The following is a 26,101-nucleotide window of genomic DNA, read 5'->3' as shown; positions in this document are numbered from 1 at the left end:
GTCGGGTAACCCTTCAGGAGCCGAAGGTCCTTTCGGGGGCAAAAATAGTACCAGCCCGTAAGTCCCTTACAGGCCTGAAGAAGAAAACAGTTTATGAAGAGTCGAAGGGAGAGAGGCCTCTTGTGCCGAACGAAGAAGATGACGAAGCTTAATGCTTGTCGCCACCCGTTCGGCGTTAGCTGGGTCGGGCTTACCCCATAGTGCCGAAACACTTTGGTAAAGAAGGGGTGGAGGGGCAGCCGAAGGCCTGCCTTGAAGGCCTCCTTGTACAGGCACAGCTCCTCGGGGTTCCGATAGCTGGCTCGGTCAGAGGGTCTGGGCAGACGGAGCTCGAAAGCATCCGAAACGCCGAAGGAGGCCCTTAGCTCCTCCAGTTCTGGTTCGTCCATCGTGGAGACGATCTTAAGGGCCTCAACTTCTAGGGGCTCCTGTGTCTGGGCTCGGGCGTCGAGCACCCTCTCCCTGAACTCCTCACCGTTGGAGCCACCCTTGGACCCCGACGGTGTCGCCGCTGACGATGAGTCGCGGGAGGAGGGAGAGTCGGTGGAATCCGAGGACATCCCTCGGACTTCCCCAGACTCCTATACCTACGTCTTGGTCTTGACCTCTCGCGGGACGATGGGTTGTAGCCCGACGAGGAAGACATCACTTACTTGTTGCTAAGCTAAGGAAGAAGAGGACGATGCTAGAAAGGGGTCCGAGGCCGAAGGTGAGCTCTCCGAAGGGAAAAAGAAAGGTTGCCCCACAAATGGCCCCCCACATTATATAGATGGAGGAATGGCGGTACGACTTCCGAGCATTAATGGCACCGCCACGTCAGGGTACGAAGCCTCGAGGTTTGCGCCCGAACGGACCTAGCAGAGCCGATCTCACCTTCGGTTGGGAGTTCGGCCAAAGCCGAACGGACCTGACCGAGGGTCCCTCCTTCGGTTGGGAGTTCGGCCAAAGCCGAACGGACCTGACCGAGGGTCCCTCCTTCGGTCGGGAGTTTGGCCAAAGCCGAACGGACCTGACCGAGGGTCCCTCCTTCGGTCGGGAGTTCGGCCAAAGCCGAACGGACCTGACCGAGGGTCCCTCCTTCGGTTGGGAGTTCGGCCAAAGCCGAACGGACCTGACCGAGGGTCCCTCCTTCGGTTGGGAGTTCGGCCAAAGCCGAACGGACCTGACCGAGGGTCCCTCCTTCGGTTGGGAGTTCGGCCAAAGCCGAACGGACCTGACCGAGGGTCCCACCTTTGACAGGGGGCTCAGTAAAGCCGATCCAAAGCGGCCAAAGGTCTTTCTCTCGATCGACCCCAAAGCCTTGGTCACTGGTAATGCCAAGACCGAGGGAACAAGTCAACCTCAGAAGATGGTTACTCCCACAGGAAGAAGCTCCTAGTGGAAGTAAGGGGGCTCCTGATATAGCCAAAATAACCTCTCGGTGGGGGCAATGACACGTATCGCGGCTGGGACACGTGTCCTCCGCCAGACGAAGGTTCCAAGAAACCACTCACACTCGAGCACGCTCAATCACCGAGGCACGCCCGCAGAATCACGCGGGATCACGTCGTCTGCATGAGGGGAATATTCCCCCAGAAGGTTGGACGTATTCTAGTAGGACTCTAAGAGGGAAGAAGGGGGAAAAAACCCTAAGGCCGAAGAGCTATATAAGAAGGCACGGAAGAAAGGGGAAGGTAAGCTCTGAGACCCTCACCATTACTCCCTTATTGAACTGTGCGGCCGACCCTGATTTGAGCGTCGGAGGATTAACCCCGGACTAAGCTCCGGGCCTCTGTCGTCTGTGTTTGTGTAGGTTGGACCAGCGGGGTTTTTGGCAGCAACAATCTCCAATCCTACATGTGTATAGATCGTAGTTATTATCCTACTTTAAGAAGATATATATAGTCACCTTAAATGTTGCTTGTATATATATACACTATGGTTTTTTTTTTTTTTTGTAAAAATACACTATGATTTTATAATACAGAGAATACAATCAGTTATATTTAGAAACTAATATTAGTTTCTAAATATTAGAAAAGGAGAGAGTAGAGAAATAAGCAGAGAGAGAGAGAGAGAGAGAGAGAGAGAGAGAGAGAGTGGAGCGTGTAAAAGCTTAATAAAGAAACTAAATTTTTAAATGAATAATGAAACTAATATTTAATTATAAAAAGAATAATGGGCACCCAAAAAATAGAAAAAAAGTGAAAGATAAAGAAAAATGATGGAGAAGAAGTTAATGTATTAAATAAATAAGGGTAAAGTAGTTCAAAAAAAGATTAACCACAAAGCATAAGTGCATGCTTTTGTATAATAGTAGTATAGTATGATATAATGTGTGTGTGTAAGAAATGAATCATCCCTATTAGATCAGAATCAAACCGTTCTAAATTAAATCGAACTAGACCTAAGAGGCAGTTAGGTCAGTCCAGTACAAATCAACCAAAATTAAAACAAAATAAAATTCGAAGTCCAATGTGTTACTTTTTTTTTTTTAAATTGATTGAATTTGGAAAGTGGGTATGGTTACTTTTCAAAATCAAACGGAATTTAAAAAATGGGTTCTGTTTCCTTTTAAAATAAAATTTGATTTGAAAATTTTATTTAATACAATAGAGTTGTATTACTTTAATTTCTTGACTTTTGTAAATGCTTTTCGATACTTAGGAAGCTAAGGGGTATTTATTTATCATACATATAATTTGAGTATTGGGTGTGGACTTGATGTCAGTTGGGGATGAATTGAACCCAAACAAATAAAATGGAATCCATATGGATTTAGTTATTCTAAAATTGAACTCGCAAGAATCAAAGATTTCAATGAAAGGTAAAGACAAAGAGAATAGAGATGATATTCCATTCTCCAACATGGTTTAGATTCTTATATTTTCTTGGCTTACTCAAGCTTGAGTAAGCATGTCCGAATATGGTTATAAAGATGAGATCAAATTGCTCGATATTGATCGAATTAAATCATAAATTATTTATGTAAGTGAAATTAGAAATTATTTGATTTTGATTTAGTTTATTGAAATGATTTCAGAAACTTGTCTATAATCATTATTGCATTTGATTTTTTTTTGTCCCTTCTAATTGGGTCATGTGTGAACAAGTTTTGATTTGGTTTATATATGAACATGTTTCAATTCTAATAAATATATTCATAGTTGACTGGTCGAATTAGTTGGATGATGAAATTATGTACTTTGAAATATTTTATATGGTTCAACCAGTGAGAGGGTGAAATTCAATATTCTGAGTTATTTTTAATACAATATTTGCATTGATTGATTATTACCATGATATTGGGAATTCATTTATGACTGAAATAGGTAGAAAATTAATAATATTTATGCTTGCATGTCATATTTGGAATATCCTATGATAAATAAATATGTTGAAATTAAACTGAATATAAATTTTCGCACATGCTTAGATGCATAATACATATTTAAGAAATCATTAAAAGGTGAAGTGAAATCTATCAAAGTGACATATCTTATTATTTTATGGTTTTTCCCCCAGACAGCAAAGTTGGTAATAATTTCCTAAAGTTGATGTCACTAAAGTTAAAGAAAATGACAGCAACCTATAAGTTTCTAAGGTGAGGAGATCTCGAAAATTATTATTCTTTTCACATTAAATGTGGATTTACAAGAGGACCAGTGTATTCTTAGCCCAAATGATAGAAATGTAGTTCGATTTTAGTCCGAACCGACGGTTCTTACACTTGAAATCGAAATCGAACCGAACCGAGGAGCATACTCACATACTCAAACTGGATTTGAACCGAATTAAATTCAGTTCGATTCGATTAATTCGGCTCAATATTGGTTTTGATATTCGGTTTCGGTTCCCAATTGACACCCTTAGTCGTATAGTCAATTTTATTGTTAGATGTATTCATTCTCATATCATTATCATTTCTAAACTTATTAATTATGGTAAAAATTATCACCTTAATTTTGGAAACACTCTTGCTAGTAGACATCTATCATGCAGTGGAAGTTAATCTAGGCTTCTCTCCTCCCGTTTGTGGGGAAGATTTTTCCATTCAAGCACGTCTTAATAGGGATGTAGGAATTGGTATCTGAAATGGTACCCTTCTTGGTCAATGTCGACTTGGATCACCCTGCATTGGTCCGTATCGTACAAGTTTACTCTGATTTTCTTATATTGGGTGTGTTTTTTTATTTAACCTTCCGTTTGCACTGTATCCACCACCCACACGGAATCGACCAAGAATCGATATCCGGTAGCGATTCCTCAAACTGTTTTTAATTTTCCAAACTAGTGACCATGATTTTCATTTTCTTTTCTCTCCATTTCTATCCATCCAAACACAATCACGGAATATTGAGGTTTGAAGGTTTTTGGTTCTTGGTTCGTTTCACTTGTGGGGAGAGAATCGCCAATGCGCAGCTCATATCAGCCGGGAAACTGAGATTCTATCAAATTGTTTCTTCTGCTCTGGTAGGATTATTCTCTCAAACTCTCAAAAACTCTCTATTTCAATTTCAGTATTTTTTCTTTAAAAAACAGAGAAGGGAAAGAGAGAGAGAGAGAGAGAGAGAGGGAGAGAGAGGGTGTGTTCCATTTTTGATAATGGAGATGGGGTTTTGATTTCTTCACTGTGTGCGTGTGTGATTTTCAGCTTTGAAAAACCCATCTCATCGTTTAGCCTCTCAACTTATCAAAGTATCGTTTTCCAAAATCTGGAGACTGCACGGACAAATTCGTGTTGGTTATGGATTCTAGCTCTGAGATTGTACTGTAGACCATTAGTGTCTGCTGGATTTCCAAAAGAAAGAGAGAAAGGGGAAAGGTATCAGAATGGATGATCCGAACTGTTTCTCTCTTTCTGGGCCACGCTGTCCAATGAACCACTTAATTATTTTTCTTTCAGACCAGTACCCGTTCTGAAATCTTCCTTGAGAAAGATCAGAAATGGTTTCTGCTAACAACCTTGGCTTACAAAGTTTTCAGTCTTCTTCATCTCAAACTGTCACTACTCACTTTGGCTTGCAGGGCCTGAAGAAACCGTTGTTCTTTTTCCGAACAGAAGAAGTTCAAAGAAAAAGAGAAAGACTTCGGGACAGTCATGAAGGTGTTCGAAGTTGATGGCAGGACTCTCTCTGTGGTCCTCTTCACAGATGTCTTGAACTCTAGGTAATCTCTCTCTCTCTCTCTCTCTCTTATTTATAAGAAATATTAAACTTTCTCAGCTCTCATCAAGGACCGACTGAACTTTCTTTAGTAGCAGGGAAAAGTTGAAATATTTGTTGGATAACTGAGAATTAGGTTTTGTGTGTAATGAAATGGGGCAAAAATTACTGCTGGGGTCTTTCAAATTTAGTCCATTTCCATAAAATTTTCTATCTACCACTCCTTGCAGAGACTCGTCATATTCAATCAATTCATACTGTAAAGATTGAGATAATGGTGGGATTCAGTACTGGAGGGAATTTTATACTTATTTATTTCTAAAGAAGATATAGGGCTAGTACTATGGGAGGCATAAAGAAAAGGAAGTGGTTCTCCTAGTTATCATTGTTTGAGGCATGGCAACCAGCCTTTTTTTTTTTTTGTGTGTGGGGAAGACTGGAGACTATGAAATATCTTCTATGTTTCATATAAGCATAATTATATAAAATTATCATTATTATATTACATCTAGTCATATATTGCATGCCCTTAGAGGCCTATTCGGGCCCATTGTCGCCTAAATGCCCCTCCAGTGCCATGGTTGCCTAGTTTCTGTGACAACTATGTATCTTTGATGTAGACACCCATGCTGGCCTACACTATAGAAGAAAGAAGAAAGCCAACCATCCCAACGAGCCTTAGGCTGATCGAGCCAACCCAAGAAGCTAGCCAGTTTTGTCCTATGCTAGTCCTCTACAACAGTCCATCGAACTAGCATAGCATGCTCATATTATTTCAGTCTATTATCTCTATTATGGCCTTCTTGAAGCTCCTTGACGGTGCCCTTCGATCCGGCCTACAATAAGCTGCTAAGCTGTCCAAGTTTCTATTTTGGTGTCCTGTGATCTCTATAGTTGCTGCCCTTTTGTATTTAGTGGTTTGACCAGTCAAACACTAAGATGGGGGTTGTAAAAATCTCCTAGAATGTCCCCCTATTGTCTTATTTTATTTTCTTAGTAGACAAGTTAGTACTTAGTTGCTAAATCAGTTAGTTTCTTATTTCAAGTTAGTTTTTCTGGTTTATTTTCAATTTTGTAAGACTATATCCTCTCCTATATAAGAGAGATTGCTGTAACAATTTGAAAATAAATGACGAATTAAAGGATTGTAGCCATTGTTGCTCCAAACTCTTGAGATAGGATGTCAAACAACTGAAATAGCTGTGGGTGAGAGGCCTAGGCTGAGTAGCCATTACCCATCCATGTCTATCCTAACTCCATCTTTCTCTTCATACTTTCTTAGTTACTTCTTTGTTCTACTGTTGTGAGAGAGTGATTTGAGAGTTGCCTTGAATCTACTTGAAGGCCAGAAGCACATCTAGAAGACCAGATTGAAAACAGCCAAGAAGACCAAACTCGATCTCCATTGTTAAGGTTTTACAAGGCTGATTCACCTGCCTTGGAGCTTCCCAACCATAGGCTAGAGTTAAAAGCCTTTTTAGGCGTTTGATCCTTGGTCTAGGAGGGCGACTCGACCAGCATCCCAAGACCTTTGGAGGTCCCCTATGGAAGCTGCAGCTTTTTCTCCCCCAATCAGCTCGAGTCCAACATCTAGGCAGGCCTCTGGTTGTTTCCCTTCTCATTTGGACCACTTTTAGCCAACTTTTGGGGATTTCTTAGAGTTAATTCCACAGTACAAACCTGATTTGAAGCCCAGCTGAGCCTGATTTTGTGAGTTTCTATTTTCTCTTGGTTTCAGCCCTACATCAGACTCTGTGATCTTTTCCTTTTGGTTCTCTGATTTGTAAACCAGATCTGATTGTTGGTTTGGAGTTTACTTTCACTTGGGGTTGTTTGCTTTCATCAGTCCTTGTCTTGAAACGTGTGAGGATTGAGGAAGAATGATATAAGGTTGGATCACACTGGGTAAACAACCCTAATAAATTATTTACTTCAATCCAACAACAAGATATGGTATGCAGATAAAAAAACCAAGAGAAATTCACAGAGACTGAAGTAGGGCTAAAACTAGGAGGAAATAGCAACTAACACAAGTAAAGGTATTATGGATTTATCACACCTGGTAATGTAAGGCGAGGTAGGAACTACACAACCCTAGCCAGGATCCCACAACTTCAAGTTTGAGATTAGATTTAGATCCAAAGTTAAAATGTGGCTGAATAGAGAGATCTTCGATTACTCACAAACCACTACTCTGATGGAGCTCAAACTTTGATCAAATACTTCTCTCGTGGTGCTGATCAAACCCTCCAAAGGGTTTTGTAACCCGATCTCAGGTTTGGAGATCTGAAAATAGAATCCTAATTAGGAAACTAAAATTACTCTTCAAGAATAAATGATGGGGAGCTTGGTTGGACGGCAAATTTGGATTGAAGGTGGCCCTTGATGCTCGCAATAAAAACATAAAAGGGTTTTGGCAACAGCCTGCTGGATGGGGAGAAGTTGAAGAACTCAATGGGAAGGGAAAGCCCGGACAGAAAGCTGAATCGATTTCTTATCCCTGGTAGGTCTTCAACTGATCTTCCAATGATGTTTCAGGTCTTCAAATAAGCTTGAATAACACTCAAAACACTCTCTCACATCAGCAAACAAAAGGGAAAAAATAAATAAAAGAAAGAGAATTGATGGAGGGGTTGAGAAGTGGGGGAGAAGAATTAGTGAATGGGCATCTCACTCTTCAGGTGTTGGGTATCTCACCCTTCAAGGTAATAGCTATCTCAGCTTGAGTAAACACCCAATTTTTATTAACTTCAATCTCTTTTTTTTTTTTCCAATGGGCTTTAAATAGTCTTACAAATCTTGGATATAGAGAAACAACAAAAGAAAGAAACTAATGGACTGAAATAAGATTTTATAATTTGTATCCAACTTACTAATCTTGTAAGAATAAATTAGAAACTAACTACTAAACACAAAAATGAAACTAAGCTAATTACAAATAGGAATCTAATTGCTTAACCATAAAGTAAATTAACCTGGACACATAATTAGAAGCTAAATATTATGCTAGCTGGACCAAATCAATGGCTGCTGGAGATCTTCTCTTGGAACTGAATAAGGGACAACTTTATAGCTTCTAGAAGATCCTTTTGAAGACCAAAACTTACTGAGAAAAATCCTGTTCACGTGAGCAGTAACGCCAATTATGGAAGATGCTAAACGGCTGGATCAATGACCGCTTCAGCTCATCTAGGGAAGTGAAATATGCACCATTCAAGGGGCTGCTATGCTGGTTCGATGGCTACAAGAATGGACTAGCATAAGTGCAAAATTGGGGCCAACAAGGCTGGCTCAATGGGACTAAATCAAGTCCAAACTTGGGACAGAACTGAACCATGGTTTGGTCAGTTTGAGTCCTCCTTTTGACAGCACTATCTACATCACCTGGTCTTTGATGTCTAGAATGAGGTATCTACATCACCTGGTCTTTGATGTCTAGAATGAGGTCAGAAGATCCTCTAAATCTGGTTTGCAGATGGGTTGTAGGGAAGCAGTAGCACAACAACCAAAAGTACAGTAGCAACTAGGGTTTGAGTAGCTTGATATGGAGAAAATCGGAAGCCCTCAAAGCAAGGCTCTGATAGCATTGTAGTCCTGGTTAAAGGTCTCTTTTAGGAGCCAGAACCAACCCTCTAAAGGGCTCTAGCAAATAGTCTCAGTGTGTGAGATCTGAGAATTCAATCCAGGCGATGCGGATCCGAGGGAATCGGATCGCTTAAGGCCCACAAGAATGACAAAATCTCAAATTTAATGTTTGAAGGGTATTCTTGTAATTTTAGAAACAAGCAGGGCCTTAGAAATAATTAAATGGCAGCTAGGGTAGTTCTAGAACTAAAAACTTTAATATAAGGGCTTATTCTGAATTTTTTTTAAGAAGAATGGCAGAATTGTGAATAACTTGAAGTTTCTAATAAAGGGTGGCAAAATGGTAAATGGATGATGACTCAAACATAAGGAAATTCTCAAAAGGGAAACAACGTACTAGATGGGAAGGGTAGATCTGGAATTAAGAAATAAATAGGTTAAGTGCAAATAATAGGAGAAGATGAGGGGTATTTCTGGGATCTGATAAAGTAAGGATGTAAAACCTACCTTATAAGGTTTTCTTCCTCCTAGCTCACGATGGAACTCAAACCAGCGGCAGCAAAAAATCTTCAAATCAACAGAACTCCTTCGGCGAGTCTCAGATTGGCTTGAAATTCCAAATGAAGATGGTCGACCTTAAGGTCTCTTGAATCCGACTGATAAACACTTCAAGCAGGAAGCAAGAGGAGATTTGTTGCCTCTACTACTCAGGTTAGGCGGTAATAGGGGAACCAGTTCTGAACTGGGTCGCAAAGTTCACCACAGAGGCTGAATCTGGTCACAAAAACTCTGCAGTAAGGTCGCCTTAGGAAGGTGATTCTAGCCCCAAAGTTTGGAGGTGAAAACACTTGTATCCAGGGAGATATAGTCGATTCCTTGAGCTGTATTCTGTCGCCCAGAACAGGGGTTGTGAAAGAGATCAGCAAGAAGAAGAATGGAAAAAGGAAAAGAAAATAGGGGAAAAGATGAAGATGAGAAGAGAACAATCAGACTAATAGAGAGGAAGAAAAAAGAATATCAGAGAAAGAAGAAGGGGAAAGATAGAGAGAATCGGCAGCTATGGTTTTAAAACCAAAAGAAAAAAGCTTTCAAATTTCTATTCTTCAACATCTAAAAAACTGAACTTTTCCATCGTTTAGATGTCCAATATAAAGGAAAAAAATCAAACAATTAATGGAAACTACTTGAAAGGAAACTATTCTAAAATTAGAAGCTAGCTAATTTAAAAAGAAATTATTTCTAAAACAATAGAAAATCAAATCAAAAATATTTTTTTTTCCTAAATCCATCGTGCATCTGCATCAGCTCTCCCAGTTTTAAAAGAATTCGACTCCGTCGAGTTAGGTCATGCTCCAAAGACTCCCTTGTAAATCGCTCGCCGATGAGGTGGCACATATTTCGAAACAGAATATGGGAACATAACTTCAAGAGGAGGGAGAGTAGGCTGACATGTCACTGGAGCAGGAGTCAGTCGACGACGTGGCATGTCGGATAATCCATGTGGCCTCATTAAGTACATACGACCTCCTTGCTTCACCTTAATGGTGTTCCATGCGCCATCGGAGAGAATGCCTGCATGTCGCTGCCAAGGTCGCTCTAGAAGAAATTCGCAGTGTGCCAATGGGGTGACCAAGCAAGTCACATAGTACTATAGTGGCCCAAACTGTAAGTGTACTCGAACAACTGCAGTGGCCTCTTCTCGAGCTGTGGTTCCAAAACCTCGCACGTGAATCTTCTTGAAAAGCTGCTTCTATAGAAGGTTGTGTGCTTGAATAAATTCAGCAGATATAAAATTTGCTTCTGCTCCAGCATCAACAACTGCATGAACATCAGTATGGTTAGAGCCGTGCAGGAAAGTACCCTTCTGTCTGAAGAGAGGAGCCTTATCAACTAGTCTATTCGAAAAAGATGAAAGGCTAGCTGAATGAGCTTCTACATTCTCATCTTCATCATTGACAATATCATCGTCCTCGAGGAGATAAGGATATAAATGAGATTCATCTTCACTCTTCTCTGTCGGCTGCTTCTCTGCTACGTTCACAGAACAAGTCCTGTTGGGACACTTGTTGGAATAGTGACCCTTCTCGCTACAACTATAGCATATGATATTCTTCACCCCAAGACATCCTTGTTGAACTCTGACCTTTTTTCTTCAACTCTGCGAGCTTCAGGCTTCTTTTCCTCCATACATGGTGGAGCTCTATAAACTGAAGAAGTCTTGAGCATACCCTTCCAATAAATGGACTTCTCTTCAGCTGTCTTGGCATGAATTGCTGCCACATCAACAGACCTGAAATCTGTGTTAGCCAACTCAAGTCGAATCTCAGTACTTAACCCACTGATATATCGCATCACCCGTTGCTGGTCTGTTTCCTGAAGTCGACACCTTGAAGACATTTTGTGGAATTCGAGGGTGTAGGAATCCACATCTTTGTTCCCTTGTTGCAAGTTAAGTAATTTATGGAACATTACCTTTTCATAATTAAGAGGAACAAATTTTTCAGTCAGGATCTGCTTTATGACCTCCCAATTGGTAACGGGTCCAAGTCTTCTGACAAACCTTGCATGTAATACATCATCCCACCATGAACATGCATACCTAATAAACTTGGTGATAATGAGTTCATACTTCTTCACGTCTGGAAGAGACTTATACGCAAAAATTCTCTCCACTTTGGTAAGCCAGTCAAGAAATTCCTCAGGTCCTTTTTCAGCACTGAACTCGGGAATCTCAATTTTGATGCCATGATCTCTGTCAGAAAATTGCCGGGTAACATCGTGGGGAACAACTGGATCAAGTTGCTGCCTCTGAGGTGTATCTTCCATCCGTAAAGTGTTGAGCTGAGGAGGTAATGTAGAGGATCCTTCTTCAGCTCGTTTGTCAAACCTCTTCATAAAGGCAGTCATCTCTTCCATAAACTTGTCAAGCTTGGCTTCAGTCTTCTCAAGCCTAGCATCAGTATTCTGTTGATTCTCGGCTAAATCACGATACAATTTGTGCAACTCAGCATTGGTGATGTGACCTGTCATGGTTAGAAAATTGCAGGAAAATTTGCTCTGATGCCACTTGATGCGGATCCGAGGGAATCGGATCACTTAAGGCCCACAAGAATGACTAAAAATCTCAAATTTAATGTTTGAATGGTATTCTTGTAATTTTAGAAACAAGCAGGGCCTTAGAAATAATTAAATGGCAGCTAGGGTAGTTCTAGAACTAAAAACTTTAATATAAGGGCTTATTCTGAATTTTTTTTAAGAAGAATGGCAGAATTGTGAATAATTTGAAGTTTCTAATAAAGGGTGGCAAAATGGTAAATAGATGATGACTCAAACATAAGGAAATTCTCAAAAGGGAAACAACATACTAGATGGGAAGGGTAGATCTGGAATTAAGAAATAAATAGGTTAAGTGCAAATAATAGGAGAAGATGAGGGGTATTTCTGGGATCTGATAAAGTAAGGATGTAAAACCTACCTTATAAGGTTTTCTTCCTCCTAGCTCATGATGGAACTCAAACCATCGGCAGTAGAAAATCTTCAAATCAACAGAACTCCTTCAGCGAGTCTCGGATTGGCCTGAAATTCCAAATGAAGATGGTCGACCTTAAGGTCTCTTGAATCCGACTGATAAACACTTCAAGCAGGAAGCAAGAGGAGATTTGTTGCCTCTACTACTCAGGTTAGGCGGTAACAGGGGAACCAGTTCTGAACTGGGTCGCGAAGTTCACCACAGAGGCTGAATCTGGTCGCAAAAACTCTGCGGTAAGGTCACCTTAGGAAGGTGATTCTAGCCCCAAAGTTTGGAGGTGAAAACACTTGTATCCAGGGAGATACAGTCGATTCCTTGAGCTGTATTCTGTCGCCCAGAACAGGGGTTGTGAAAGAGATCAGCAAGAAGAAGAATGGAAAAAGAAAAAGAAAATAGGGGAAAAGAAGAAGATGAGAAGAGAACAATCAGACTAATAGAGAGGAAGGAAAAAGAATGTCAGAGAAAGAAGAAGGGGAAAGATAGAGAGAATCGGCAGCCATGGTTTCAAAAAAAAAAAAAAAAAAAAACTTTCAAATTTCTATTTTTTAACATCTAAAAACTGAACTTCTCCATCGTTTACATGTCCAATATAAAGGAAAGAAATCAAACAATTAATGGAAACTACTTGAAAGGAAACTATTCTAAAATTAGAAGCTAGCTAATTTAAAAAGAAATTATTTCTAAAACAATAGAAAATCAAATCAAAAAGATTTTTTTATTTTTTTCCTAAATCCATCGTGCATTTGCATTACCAGGCCAAAATCCTGACTCTCGCTGAATTCAATTTCCTTTTGGGCTGTTCTTCAAAGCTGTCCTGATGGCTGATCTTTAGGACTTCAAGTAACCTTCAATGGACTCTCAAACTCTCTCTCACAGCAGTAAACAAAGAAAATAAGAAACAAGGATGGAGTTAGGATAGATATGGGTTGGATAATGGCTATCTCAGCCTGGGACTCTCACCCATAACTATCTCAATTGTTTGACATCCTAACTCAGGAGTTGGAACAACAATGGTTGCAATTCATCAGTCTTTCATTAATTCTCAAATTGGTACATCAATCTCTCATATATGGAAGAGAGTATAGCCTTTGCAATATAGAAAGTAACCAAAAAGGAAACTAACATAAAATAGAAACTAATGGACTTTGGCAATTGAATACTGACTTGTACTATAAGAAAACAAAAGAGACAATAATAGAGACTTCTAGAAGGCTAACTCCATTTAGGTAGCTGTTAGACATTTGGCATTAGCGTTGTGGTGATGGTAGCATTGGCGGAGTTGTATGGTGTGTGGCATTGTTGTCATTGTTGGCAATATGTCTTGTGTGATGGTTCATAGTGTATTTGGACGCTCCTTTCAGATCGTGTTGTGATGTCGATAATGTGGCTGGATAGGTATAAACATGTTCCAATCGAGTTCGGGTACATTTGATTGAGTAGCGTATTTTATGCTTTGTTTGGGTCACGTTGTAGTGGTCGATGCTAGTGTCATGATGATATGATGATGGGTGCATGGATGGTATGATGGTAGACGCCATGGTGCATAGGGATGCAAGAGATGTCATGGGCATTTACGCAATTGTGAAATCATGTATATGTAAGAAAGGTATGGGTTGAATGATAGCATGATGTGAGATGTAGTCATGCATTCATGGTGGCAAGGCCATGGGGCAATGGGAGTTGTTTATGGAGGCTTCAGCCAAGTGAGGTTATATGGTCACCTGAAAGGGGTCAACTCATGGGGGTTTCAGCTTTAGGCACCAGATTCATGGTATGGTCATAAATGGTATGTATGATGGTTTATTTAAGCCATGTTCATGATGGTGCTATAAAGTGATGGGTTCATGATGATGGTAGAGGTTTATGGTATAATGTATATATGACTCATGAAAAGTGGTATGATTTGCATGATTATGTCACAGTGAAGGCTATAAGTCATGGGTGCATGATGTTGAAGTGATGTCATAATGGTGGATGGATGAGCCATGTCATGACTATGTGGGTGTTGAGGTGGCAGCTACCTAGTTTGACAAAGGGGTAGTAATGATGGTCTTAAAGCGTTGCAGATTTGGTTATGGTGGCTTTGGTGCAAGGGGATCTACAATGGTGTTGAGGCATGGGCCATGGTTTCAGCCATATAGAGGTATGGTGATGTGGCTTTAAGAAATGTGAGGAGGCATAAGGTTTGGGTGGCAAGCAAATAGGCTTCATTGCATCGACTAACAATCCACATGGGCATGACACATGGTGCACCAAGGCAGCTCGCCTTGGCTGGCATGCCCAACGCATACAAAGCGTGGTTAAATTGGTGCAGTATGAGGTGCAAGGCACTATTGGCTCGGCCGAGAAGGTCATGGTGCGTGAGTGGTTTGCTAAGGAGGGTCATTGTCTTGAGGCCAGCTGCATGGGCAGCATGGTACTTGTGGCACCAGCCATATGGGTGATAAGCCATGTGTGTGCGTGTGTGCAAGAGTAGCCTCGGCCATAGGCTGGAGTGCAAGGTATCAGCCAAGGGACATATAGCATGGCTTGGCCTTATCATTTTGTCGAACATATTCTGATGGTTTAAATATGTAGTCGATTGAAAAATCAATTTCCAGAGAGCTGATGACCCTCAGATGGGCTCCCAATGCAGTAGATTCTATTTGATGGATCCAAATTGAAGCACTCTTTTTGGTTTCCATCAAATCCATGCGCTGGTGCTTTAATTGGTGTGGCGCATCAAGATCTGTGCAGTGCGATTCACAATAATAGTCCTATGATCTGGTACAACGGCATCTCATGATATATGTATTGAAGATTCCATTTAATTCACTGTCATTCAATTTGAGATTTAAAAGACTTGTCAGAGCATTAAACTACTCAACCCCGATTTTTGGCAGTCATTTGATGGCTCCAATTTAAGCCAATAGCTTTATGCATATGAATGTCTTTTCATGCAATTTGAATGGTGCCACGTGTCTCTATTAATAATTGAAGTGCCAATAATGCTTTGTAACTTTTCACAAAATACCAGTTAAGTCCCCAATTTTTACTTGGGCATAACTCAGCCATCAAGGAGGGTTTGAGGTCATTTAAATTGGAGATTTTCCAAACAAAAGGTGAAGGAGTTAGGAGGCTTCGTGTGAGCTTTTGAGGAGGTCTTGCTCGAGTTTGATGAGAAATATGGAGAGGCAAGCTGGGCCAAAGTGGATTGGATTGAATCACTTCAACTAACTTTCTTGAGTACAGTGATGCCCTATTGAAGGTCCAAGAAGGTGAGTGGAGCTTGATTGAAGAATTAAAGTGATTCTATACAAGGAAAGAAGAAAGAAGGTGAAGGAGTTTGTATGGGTGATTAAAACATTGAGAAGGTGTTTAATGTGCATTAAAGATGTGTATGATATCCTAATGTTGAAGAAACCCACTTCTTGGTGGAGAATTGATGTTGATGGTGGGTTTGCTCAAGTAACTTGCTCACTTAGGTAATGTGATCCTTATTTGTTTTAGGTTATTGTAAGTTTAATAGAGTTGTATGCATAGCCATAGATTGTCATTGTGTTGGGGGTTCGGCCTTTATCATTTAAAATTGATTGTAAGGGACTTGTGAGTGGGTGCTCACAAGGTGTTAGATATTTGCCTCATATTTATCTAGGCTTCCACGGTTATAGTTGTGTGTAGTGGGTAGTAGCCCCAATTTGTATTATCAAAACCATATCACGAGGAGCGTATTGGGTAATATAGGGTACCTAGTGTGGGTATTGCTCTGTGGAGTAGGCACGTAGCCGAACCACGTAAAACTTATGTGTTATGATTGATTACATTTTACTTTGGATAGAAGTGTTATGCTTGTGTTTTTGTAGAGTGCGTGTGCACTCTTGGTAGACCTGACCAATCATGGTTGAAGGTGGGAGTACATATGAACTGTAGTTGGTAAAATTGGGATTTCCCCAGCCAACGGTATTTGCCAGTGTGCTAGTCAATAGTATAGTTAGTGCCAAGACAATGCCTACAGTTGTGGTTATGAACATCAAAATTGCAAAGGAGTTCTTGGGTGTGCTAATTGTGACTAGTAGTACCAGTGTAGTGAGTGCCTGTGAGTATCAATAATATTGGGGAGTGAATTTGTGCTAGGTGTGAGTACCATCATTTTTGGGTTAGCCAAGGGTAGTGTTGGGTAGAGTGTTGAGAAAATTTGGGTAAATTCCGAAGACCCTGATTCATCCCCCCTCTCAGTGTCAACCTGGGATCATCACCAACTTGTAGTTTGATTGGTCAAACACAAAAGACAAAAGAGCAGCTTCTATGGAGATCACTGAATACAAAGATGGAAGCTTGGACAGCCTGCTGAAGCTGGATCGAAGGCACTGTTAGGGAGCTTCTAGAAGGCCAAAGTGTGAATAAAATATAGAAATAATATGGGCGTGCTATGCTGGTTCAATGGACTTCAGAAGTGGACTAGCATAGGACAAAACTGGGGCCAGCAAAGCTTGCTCGATCAGCCTAAAGGCTGGCTGAGTTGGCCGGCTTCCTTCCTCCTTCTATAGTGTAGGCCAGCATGGGTGTCTACATCAAAGAACAAACTCATGGTATGGAAAATGATTTTCACATTTCTGCTCTTAGGGGCTGAACATCCTCATAGGACCAGCAGAGACAAAGTTCATCTTATCTGGTCACTTCCAATTCCTCTTATAGGCATCATAGGCATGGTGTTTGATGACGTTGAAGGCTCACCTGGTAGCAACCCTTTAAAAAGAAATCTTTGATGCATATGAGAGGGCTTTATGGTGCATAAGTACCCTTCATGATTAAGTATAGCCTCTCATTTCCATCTTTAATCGACCAACTATGATGACATGTTTCGAAGAATGAAATACATGACATCATCATCAAAGTAGGGAGAAACTAAAAATTCAATGAAAACATTACTATCAGATTCACCTAATGATCTTGTCTGCCATGGAAATCATTACTAACATGGACTGTGACATGAAATTCTCATTTCGCCCTTCATTCATGAGTTGAGAAAGTCTTCCCATTGGACAAAGTCTTGAAAACAAAGGTATTCATGGCCAATTAGGCTCTGATACCAAAATTGATGCAACCAGCCAAACTAGATTCCAGATTAGGAATCAAAGATCAGACCGGTTTCTCCACAAACCCATGTCTGAACTATTTTCCTGATAAAACGGTGTTGAAAGGGCTTGCTGGTTTGTTGATTTCAGCAGCCTGCAATGGGGATAGAAGAGAGAATAAAGAAAGGAAGAAAGAGAACAGATAGGGGGCTGTTCTGGGACTGTGAAGAGTAATGTGAACAATAACTTTAGAAGAAAACATGAGAGGAGAAGAGAGGGATAAGAGAGGAGTTCTCACACCTCTCATTTTTCACTAAAAATATCTTCTTTTTGACTATCGAAAAAAGGTGGGAGGGTACATGTTAAAGAAGCAAAAACATAATAAAAAAATCCTTATAATATCTAGTTTTCTGAAATAAGTAAACTAAGTTAGAAAATACTATTGGAACTCTTAACTGGCTAATCTATTAAAACTCCTAAAATTGAAACTAAATCTAATTGGACTCTACTCAAGACAAAACTCTAGCAGCTAAGGAATGGGTCTTATGACAGCTACTATTAGATAAATCCTAAACTCTAATTAAATTACTTATTTTTGTGCGCCTCTTTAGACCCCCACTTTTGGGCCTTACAATGCTGCCCATTACAAGTAAAATCCAAAGAATTAAAAGCCCATGCCCCATCGGTATTGAAATGGGAACAATTCTTGGTCCTGTCTTGCACTAGGAGGCCTTTATCTTGTCATTTCCCTGGTCACATACTGCATCAGCATGGACAAATCCAGGAGGGGCATGGGACAAATCCACATCCCCTCTGCCATCAAATATCTTTTATATTTATATAAGGTCTTAATGCCTGGTGGTTAGAGAACCACAGTTGAACTATTCAACCCAGATGATTGAACCATTCGGTGTGCATTAGATGACGATACCAGGATAGCAGAAATGCACGTGAACAGTAACTGTAGGTTGCCATGGTGGTTGTCATGCTGGCTGTGATGGCTTCTTTCTCTTTTGGTACTGCTTCTGGAACTTTGATTCTGCATCAATTCTCTCCTGCTTGAGGAAATTTGTCCATGAACTTTGATGTAACGTCAAAACAGAACGACTTATGATCAACCAAATTAGAAACTGAATTGCTTAACATAAATTCAGAGATCAATAACAGAAACTAATGTACTATTTTGGAAGCAAACAAAGTAGAAAATATAAAGATATCAATAACTGAATCAGAATAGTAAGCAATTAAGCATAGATATCGTAGAAGCGAATATTTTATTTTAGATCTATTGATTGCAGATTTTTCTAGGCCTCTGGAAAAGCATCATAAAAAGGCTTGAGTGGTATGGTCCCTCCATCACCTCAGAATGAAAGGGGTGATCTTGTAGTTCTTGGTCTGTGAAGATGCACTGTTAGGTGCTCCATTTTCCCATTGAGGCTGAACCTACCTCCGTCACCCCATGTATTTGGTTTATTCAGTGCTATTAGAGCTAGATCCAATTTTTGGGAATATGAGTCTAAGCAATAACTAGATATGGGGTATACTTGTTAACCAATCTATTTAACAAGATTTTGAACACAAGAAAAATGCCAGATGATTGAAGGAGAAGCATTGTTGTTCCGATCTATAGAAATAAATGTGATATTCAGAGTTGCAATAACTATAGAAGCATAAAACTAATGAGTCATACTATAAAACTATAGGGGAAGGTTTTTGAAGCTCGGCTGAGAAGAGAGACTCATATTCCCAAATTGGATTTATGCTAGGTAGATCCACAACAAAACCTATCTACCTACTAAGGACGCTCATGGAAATATATAGAGCTAGCAAGAAGGATCTCCATATGGTCTTCATTGACTTGGAAAAAGCCTATGACATGTCCCTAAAGACTTAATCCGATATAATCTTGTGAAGAGAGGAGTGTCAATCAAGTATGTGATGTAATTAAAGAAGTGTATGAGGGCATGGTAACTAATGTGAGATCTGTGGGAGGTCAGGGCAAGGAATTCGCAATTTTGATTGGGTTACATCAGTGATCAGCCTTAAGTCCTTATTTGTTTGCACTTATCATGGATGAGTTAATCAATAGCATCAAGACGAGGTCCCATGATAATGTAGAGCTAATTTACACTAGGTAAATAAGCCCCAATAAGAGAAACAACCCTAAACCAATACCAGTTCTGAATTCAGACTTAGAGATCAAATAGTTCAACAAAGCCTAAGGGAAAGGCTAAATTGAAGCTCACAAGTAGGGAAACTATAGGACAGTCAAACCTGGTTTCAAGGGTCCTCAAAACACTGTGGAAGATACACCAACAGTGGCTGGATCAGACATGGAGAAAGAGCTCTGTAGATTTGCTTCCGAAAAACCTGACTGCAGAAAATCAATTCTCTGGTTGTGGCTGGTTTTTCAAGCTGATCTCTTGATAGGCTTTGATCCTTGGCTGGTCTTCAGATAGGCTTAGTTTTACCTCACAAAAACTCTTCTCATAGTAAACAATAACAGAAACTAGAAGAAGAACAGAAAAGAAGATAGTAAGCAAGGTAGATGTGGGTGGGATTGGCTATTTCAGCCTCGGCATCTCACTCACAGCTATCTCAACTGTTTGTCTTCCTTTCTCAGGAGAGGGAGCATGAAAAAAAACTGCAGCAACTTCATTAATTCAATAGTGATTTGTGTCTACAACAGACCCTCTTTGTATAGAGGTCTGAAATTACAAAATAAGAAGGTTGATACAAAATAGAAAATAAATAAAATAGAAGCTAAACAAAATAGAAACTAATTCAAATTTGAAACTAATGCAAAATAGAAGCTACCTCTATCTCTAATTTGGGAAACAAAATAGCAGCTAATAGGACTTCCTAAGAACACATCCATACTACTAAAATAGGAAACTAAAATATGAAATATGGATCCACTTTACTGTTCACGTGAACAGTGTTTCATGAATAGTAATTTCTGACTCTTGCTTTTGTCTTCTTCTTCAAGCTTTGATCTGCATCACATGGTGTATGTTCTTCGCGATTATATCGTTTTGGTGGATGATACAAAAGTTGTGATCATAATTATCAAGGCATAACCTTGGTGTCCAAGCGGTTTGCCTGGGGCCTAAGCAATTATCGCCTTAGTGCACTGCATGTTGCCTTTTGTTTTGACACTTATTTATGCCAAATATCATTTAAGTAAAATTCATTTACTTAAGATATTATTCATAAATAAAAAAATACCTACCCTCTATTTGAATCCAATAAAAATAGTTTAAAAATCAAATTCCAAAAGGATAAAAAGTTAACCCCTCAGTTCAAGAACAAAAACTAGATTTTTGGTTGTAGGGGCAATTTTCAACTTTCAAATGTTGGGGTTTTTCTCAATTTTGAAAATTTCATAAATCTTATCATAGTAAAACATTGTTAAAAACCAAAAGTCCGGTAAAATAATTATTTGTTTTAATATCCATAAAATTATTTTCATTTAGGCGATTTTTATAACATTCACGCCCTTTAAATTAAGTTTGATCGGAACATAACATTGCCACTACAACTCATATTTAAGTAGTCTTAGACTTGTTGGAAAGTTGGTTTTATGTTATACCTAATACAAAAAGTCTTATGTAAAAATAAAATCATTTGACCAGTCAAACTTATTAGAACATGGACATTTCTTTAAATGTTGATTTTTTATAACTTGATGGGACTTAAAGTTGATTTTGGATGACTTGATGTGGCTTAATGCTGATTTTGATTTGATGTGGCTTAATGCGGATTCTGATGACTTGATGTGGCTTAATACTTTTAAGTTTATTCAATTTATTGATTTATTTTTCTGATGAATATGTTGCATTGGTATGAATCTTTAATCTTTATTTAGGATATAAGTAGAATTATATAATTTTTAATATGCTATTTGTGCAAATAAAATGATTACATAAAAAAATGACAACTTTAGTACGCTTTATTCACCAAGGAGACCCTTATGCCTGCCTTATCGCCACAGCGCTTATGAAGACCCTCAAACGCCTTGGTCACCTTTCTCCCCTGATAAATATGACTTGGATTAATGCTAAGCTAGAGCTATGGAGATCAACTTTGGAATCAAGAGGCTTTAAGATTAGTAAATTGAACATGGAGTATATGATGTGTAACTTTTGTGATGCAATTGGGCGATGGAAGGGATCTCTTTGATTTGGGAATTTTCTTATTTACTTTCCTTTTTGGGTTAGAAATTAGTTTGTGGTATTTTATTTAGCTTGGATTTTTATTTCAGTTTCTATCTAGGTTAGTTTCTATTTTTAATTAGTTACCATTGAGATGCTTTGAGTTTTCCTTTAAGTAGTCACGTAATACAATATGGAATTTCAGATTTGAAGAATTGAATGAAATTGATTAAGTCTTTTTGGTTTTGAACCATGAATGCTGATAGGCCTACAACTCCATCCATCTCTCTTTTCTGATATTTTTCCTCTCTTTATCTCTGTTATTTTCTTTTCCCTTTCCCATCGAATTCTGTTTTCCCCCTTTTATGACTTTGTCTTGAATAGTGAAGACCCATTCGAGTCCTATGGGAGACCTATTGAAGATCCACACGTCAGCAACAAGTTTGAGGACCTGAAGACAGCTTGTTTCCCTGATTGACACTGGTTTTCTGCTAGGGTTTTGACTTGCTGTTTATCCTCTGTTTCTACCAAACCTGTGGCCAGTTGCAGCCACACTTTTGGGCGATTATTGGAGGACCTAAGAAAGAGACTCGACCAGGAGGATGGAGCCATGGAAGGCCTTTTGAAGCTGTTGCTGAAAATCTCCCTCACGACATACTGATTCTACTGCCCAAATCTGGTGTAGGTCCTTTGATCTCTCTCACTATTGGATTGTTTGGACTGAAGCTTTAACCGAGGGATCTCCACCTATAGGCGACTCTCCTGCAGAAATTCCAGACCAAACTTGGAAGCATTCAAGGAGTTCTCTCCTCTTTCGTTTCCCTGGTTCTTCCTCCTTTACTGGTTAGTATCGTGTGAAGGAAGAAGATGAATTCTTTTTTTTTTTTTCTCTTAAGTGACCTGAATTTGTGGTATTACATGAAAGCCCCTGTCCTGAAATTGTGTTCTATTATTCCGCCCCCTTACTTTGGCAATTACAGATTACCTCTCCTCTTCTACTTTATATTCCAATTTGACCCTATTTTATATTCTTTTAAGTGCTTGAGTGTTCCTGAATTTATAAGATTGTCCCTTAACCATTACCTTGAGATATTTTATCATTATTGTGGGCCCTAAGCGATCTAATTTCAGTCTATTGGAATCCAGATCCGCATTAAGTGGTATCAGAGTAAATTTCCTATCCTCTCTAACCATAACAGGTCACATCACCAATGCTGAGTTGCACAAGTAGTATCGTGACGTACTTGAGAACCAAAAGGCAATTAATGCCAGGGTTGAGAAAGAGGCAAAATATGACAAGTTCATAGACGAGACTCAAGGTGCCCTTGCTAAGATTCTTGCCTTTATGCAAAGGTCTAAAACACAAGTCGATGAAAGACCATCTACACCACCTCCTCAGTTTAATGCCTTACGGATTGAAGATACACCTCACCGAGTGCAACGTGATCTGTTATACCCCAAGATGTTACCCGGCAATTTTCTGACAAAGATTATGGCATCAAAGTTGAGGTTCTAGAGTTCAGTGGTAAAAAGGGACTTGGGGAATTTTTTGACTGGCTTACTAAAGTTAAGAGGATTTTTGTATATAAGTCTCTTCCAGACAAGAAAAAGTGTGAACTCATACTCACCAAGTTTATTGGGTATGCATGTTCATGGTGGGATGATGTACTGCATGCAAGATTTGTCAGAAGACTTGGACTCGTTGCCAATTGGGAGGTGATGAAGCAGACCCTGACTAGAAAATTTGTTCCTCTTAATTATGAGAAGGTGATGTTCCATAAACTGCTCAACTTGCAATAAGGTAACAAGGATGTGGATTCCTACACCCTTAAGTTCCACAAACTGTGTTCAAGGTGTCGACTTCAGGAAACAGACCAGCAACATGTGATGAGATATATCAGTGGGCTAAATACTGAGATCCGACTCGAGTTGGCTAACACTGATTTCAGGTCCGTTGATGTGGCAGCGGCTCATGCCAAGACAACTGAAGAGAAGTCCATTTATTGGAAGGGTATGCTCAAGACTTCTTTAGTTTATAGACCTCCACCACGTATGGAGAAAAGAAGCTTGAAGTTCGCAGAGTAGAAGAAAAAAGGTCAGAGTTCAACAAGGATAGTGAAGGCTTGAAGAACATCAGATACCATAGTTGTGGCGAGAAGGCTCACTATTCCAACAAGTGTCCCAACAGGACTCGTTCTGTGAATGCAGCAGAGAAACAACCAATTGAAGTGATGATGAATCTGCTTTATATCCTTATCCCCTCGAGGAAGATGATATGTTCGACTATGGTGATGAGGATGTAGAAGCTCATTCAGCTAGTATTTCATCCTTTTCAAGCAGACTAGTTGATAGGGCTCCCCTCTTCAGATAGAAGGGTACTCTTGATTCTAAACCTATTGATGTTCATACAGTTGATACCAGGGTAGAAGCAAACTTCATATCTGCTGAATTTGTTCGAGCACACAACCTTCCACAGAAGTAGCTTTTCAAGAAAATTCACATGCGAGGTTTTGGACCTATAGCTGGAAAAGAGGCCACTGCAGTTGTTTGAGTACACTTACAATTTGGGCCGTTATAGTACCATGTCACCTGTTTGGTCACCCCATTGGCGGACTGCGACATTCTTCTAGGGCGACCGTGGTAATGACATACAGGCATTCTCTATGATGGCATACAGAACACATCAAGGTGAAGCAAGGTGGTCGTATGTACTTAATGAGGCCACACGCATTATTAGACATGCCACGTCACTGACTTCGGCTCCACTGACACGTCAGCCTATTTTCCCTCCTCTTGGTGTTATGTTTCCATCTTCTGCTTTGAGATACGTGCCACCTCATCAGCGAGCAACTTACAAGGGTATCTTGGAAGCATGACTTAACTCGACATAGTCGAGTTCTTTTTAAGACCAGGAGAGTTCATGCAGTTGGGTGATGGAAGGGATCTCTTTGATTTGAGAATTTTCTTATTTATATTCCTTTTTGGGTTAGAAATTAGTTTGTGGTATTTTATTTAGCTTGGATTTTTATTTCAGTTTCTATCTAGGCTAGTTTCCATTTTTAATTAGTTACCATTGAGATGCTTTGAGTTTTCCTTTAAGTAGTCATGTAATACAATATGGAATTCAGATTTGAAGAATTGAATGAAATTGTTTAAGTCTTTTTGGTTTTGAACCATGGATGCCGATAGGCCTACAACTCCATCCATCTCTTTTTTCTGATATTTCTCTTTTGTCTTTATCTCTGCTATTTTCTTCTCCCTTTCCCATCAAATTCTGTTTTCCCCCTTTCATCACTTTGTCTTGAATAGTGAAGACCCATTTCGAGTCCCATGGGAGACCTATTGAAGATCCACACGTCACCAACAAGTTTGAGGACCTAAAGACAGCTTGTTTCCCTGATCGACATTGGTTTTCTACTAGGGTTTTGACCTGCTGTTTATCCTCTGTTTCTACCAAACCTATGGCCAGTTGCAGCCACACTTTTGGGCGATTATTGAAGGACCTAAGAGAGAGACTCGACCAGGATGATGGAGCCATGGAAGGCCTTTTGAAGCTGTTGCCGAAAATCTCCCTCGTGACATACTGGTTCTACTGCATAAATCTGGTGCAGGTCCTTCGATCTCTGTCACTATTGGATTGCTTGGACTGAAGCTTTAATCCAGGAATCACCACCTATAGGCGACTCTCCTGCAGAAATTCTAGACCAAACCAGGAAGCATTCAAGGAGTTCTCTCCTCTTTCGTTTCCCTGGTTCTTCCGCCTTTACTGGTTAGTATCGTGTGAAGGAAGAAGATGAATTCTTTTTTCTTTCTCTTAAGTGACCTAAATTTGTGGTTATTACATAAAAGCCCCTGTCCTGAAATTGTGTTCTATTATTCCTTCCCCTTTAGCAATTACAGATTACCCATCCTCTTCTACTTTTATATTCCAGTTTGACCCTATTAGTTATCTTATATTCTTTTAAGTGCTTGAGTGTTCCTGAATTTATAAGATTGCCCCTTAACCATTACCTTGAGATATTTTATCATTATTGTGGACCCTAAGCGATCTGATTTCAGTCTATTGGAATCCGGATCCGCATCATTTTGTCACAATATGAGGGATAATGATGTTGATGCAGATACAACTACACTTACCTGGTTGGACAAGCATGACTGGCTTTGGAAGCCAAGGGCTAAGAAGAACCGGTCTAGTCCAAGGTTTTGGTCCAACAAGGGTTGGAAATAAAATTAGCAATTACTTGTCTTTTATTTCATGCTTTTCATTTTCCAGACTTGAAGGTAGGATTTAGGATTTACTTCCTTGCATTGTTTTCCTTTTATTGGTTGTTTCCTAGTTTAGGCTAATTACCATTTCAGTTAAGTTTCTAACTCTATATCTTTACTTTCCTATATATTGGCTGTAACCGATGGACAATGGAGATTGATTTTTTATTATTGAATGAAGATGTTGAGTTTGTGCACTAGTGTGTGATTCCCCTCCTTCCCCCTCGCTACTCTGATTTCCCCTTTCTTCCCTAAGGCCCTCCATCAACTTGGTATCAGAGCAAAGGATCCCCATTCCCTCCATCTTTATTCTTCCCTTCCCCATTCTTTGTTTTGGTTCTACTGAGACTGAGAAAAAAAAAAAAATCG

General features: G+C 39.7%; 1 protein-coding gene across 2 annotated transcripts in view; it reads left to right on the top strand.

Moving 5' to 3' along the window:
- Positions 1-4,296: 4,296 nt before the first annotated feature.
- The window catches only part of LOC122069987 (EKC/KEOPS complex subunit TPRKB), a 28,760-nt gene continuing 6,955 nt past the window's right edge, over positions 4,297-26,101 (top strand). Inside the window, exons 1-2 of one of the 2 annotated variants that reach the window (XM_042634089.1) lie at positions 4,297-4,452; positions 5,008-5,148. In XM_042634089.1, coding sequence (XP_042490023.1) covers positions 5,081-5,148 — 68 coding nt within the window. In that variant the 5' untranslated portion in view covers positions 4,297-4,452; positions 5,008-5,080. Of the gene's footprint in view, positions 4,453-4,506; positions 4,805-5,007; positions 5,149-26,101 lie in introns of those variants that run through there. The other variant, XM_042634090.1, reaches the window with a different exon arrangement.

Source organism: Macadamia integrifolia, unplaced genomic scaffold, assembly GCF_013358625.1.
Source record: "Macadamia integrifolia cultivar HAES 741 unplaced genomic scaffold, SCU_Mint_v3 scaffold798, whole genome shotgun sequence".
Taxonomy (NCBI): domain Eukaryota; kingdom Viridiplantae; phylum Streptophyta; class Magnoliopsida; order Proteales; family Proteaceae; genus Macadamia; species Macadamia integrifolia.
The sequence above is the reverse complement of the archived record's forward strand: the minus strand, read 5'-3'. Positions and strand labels throughout refer to the sequence as shown.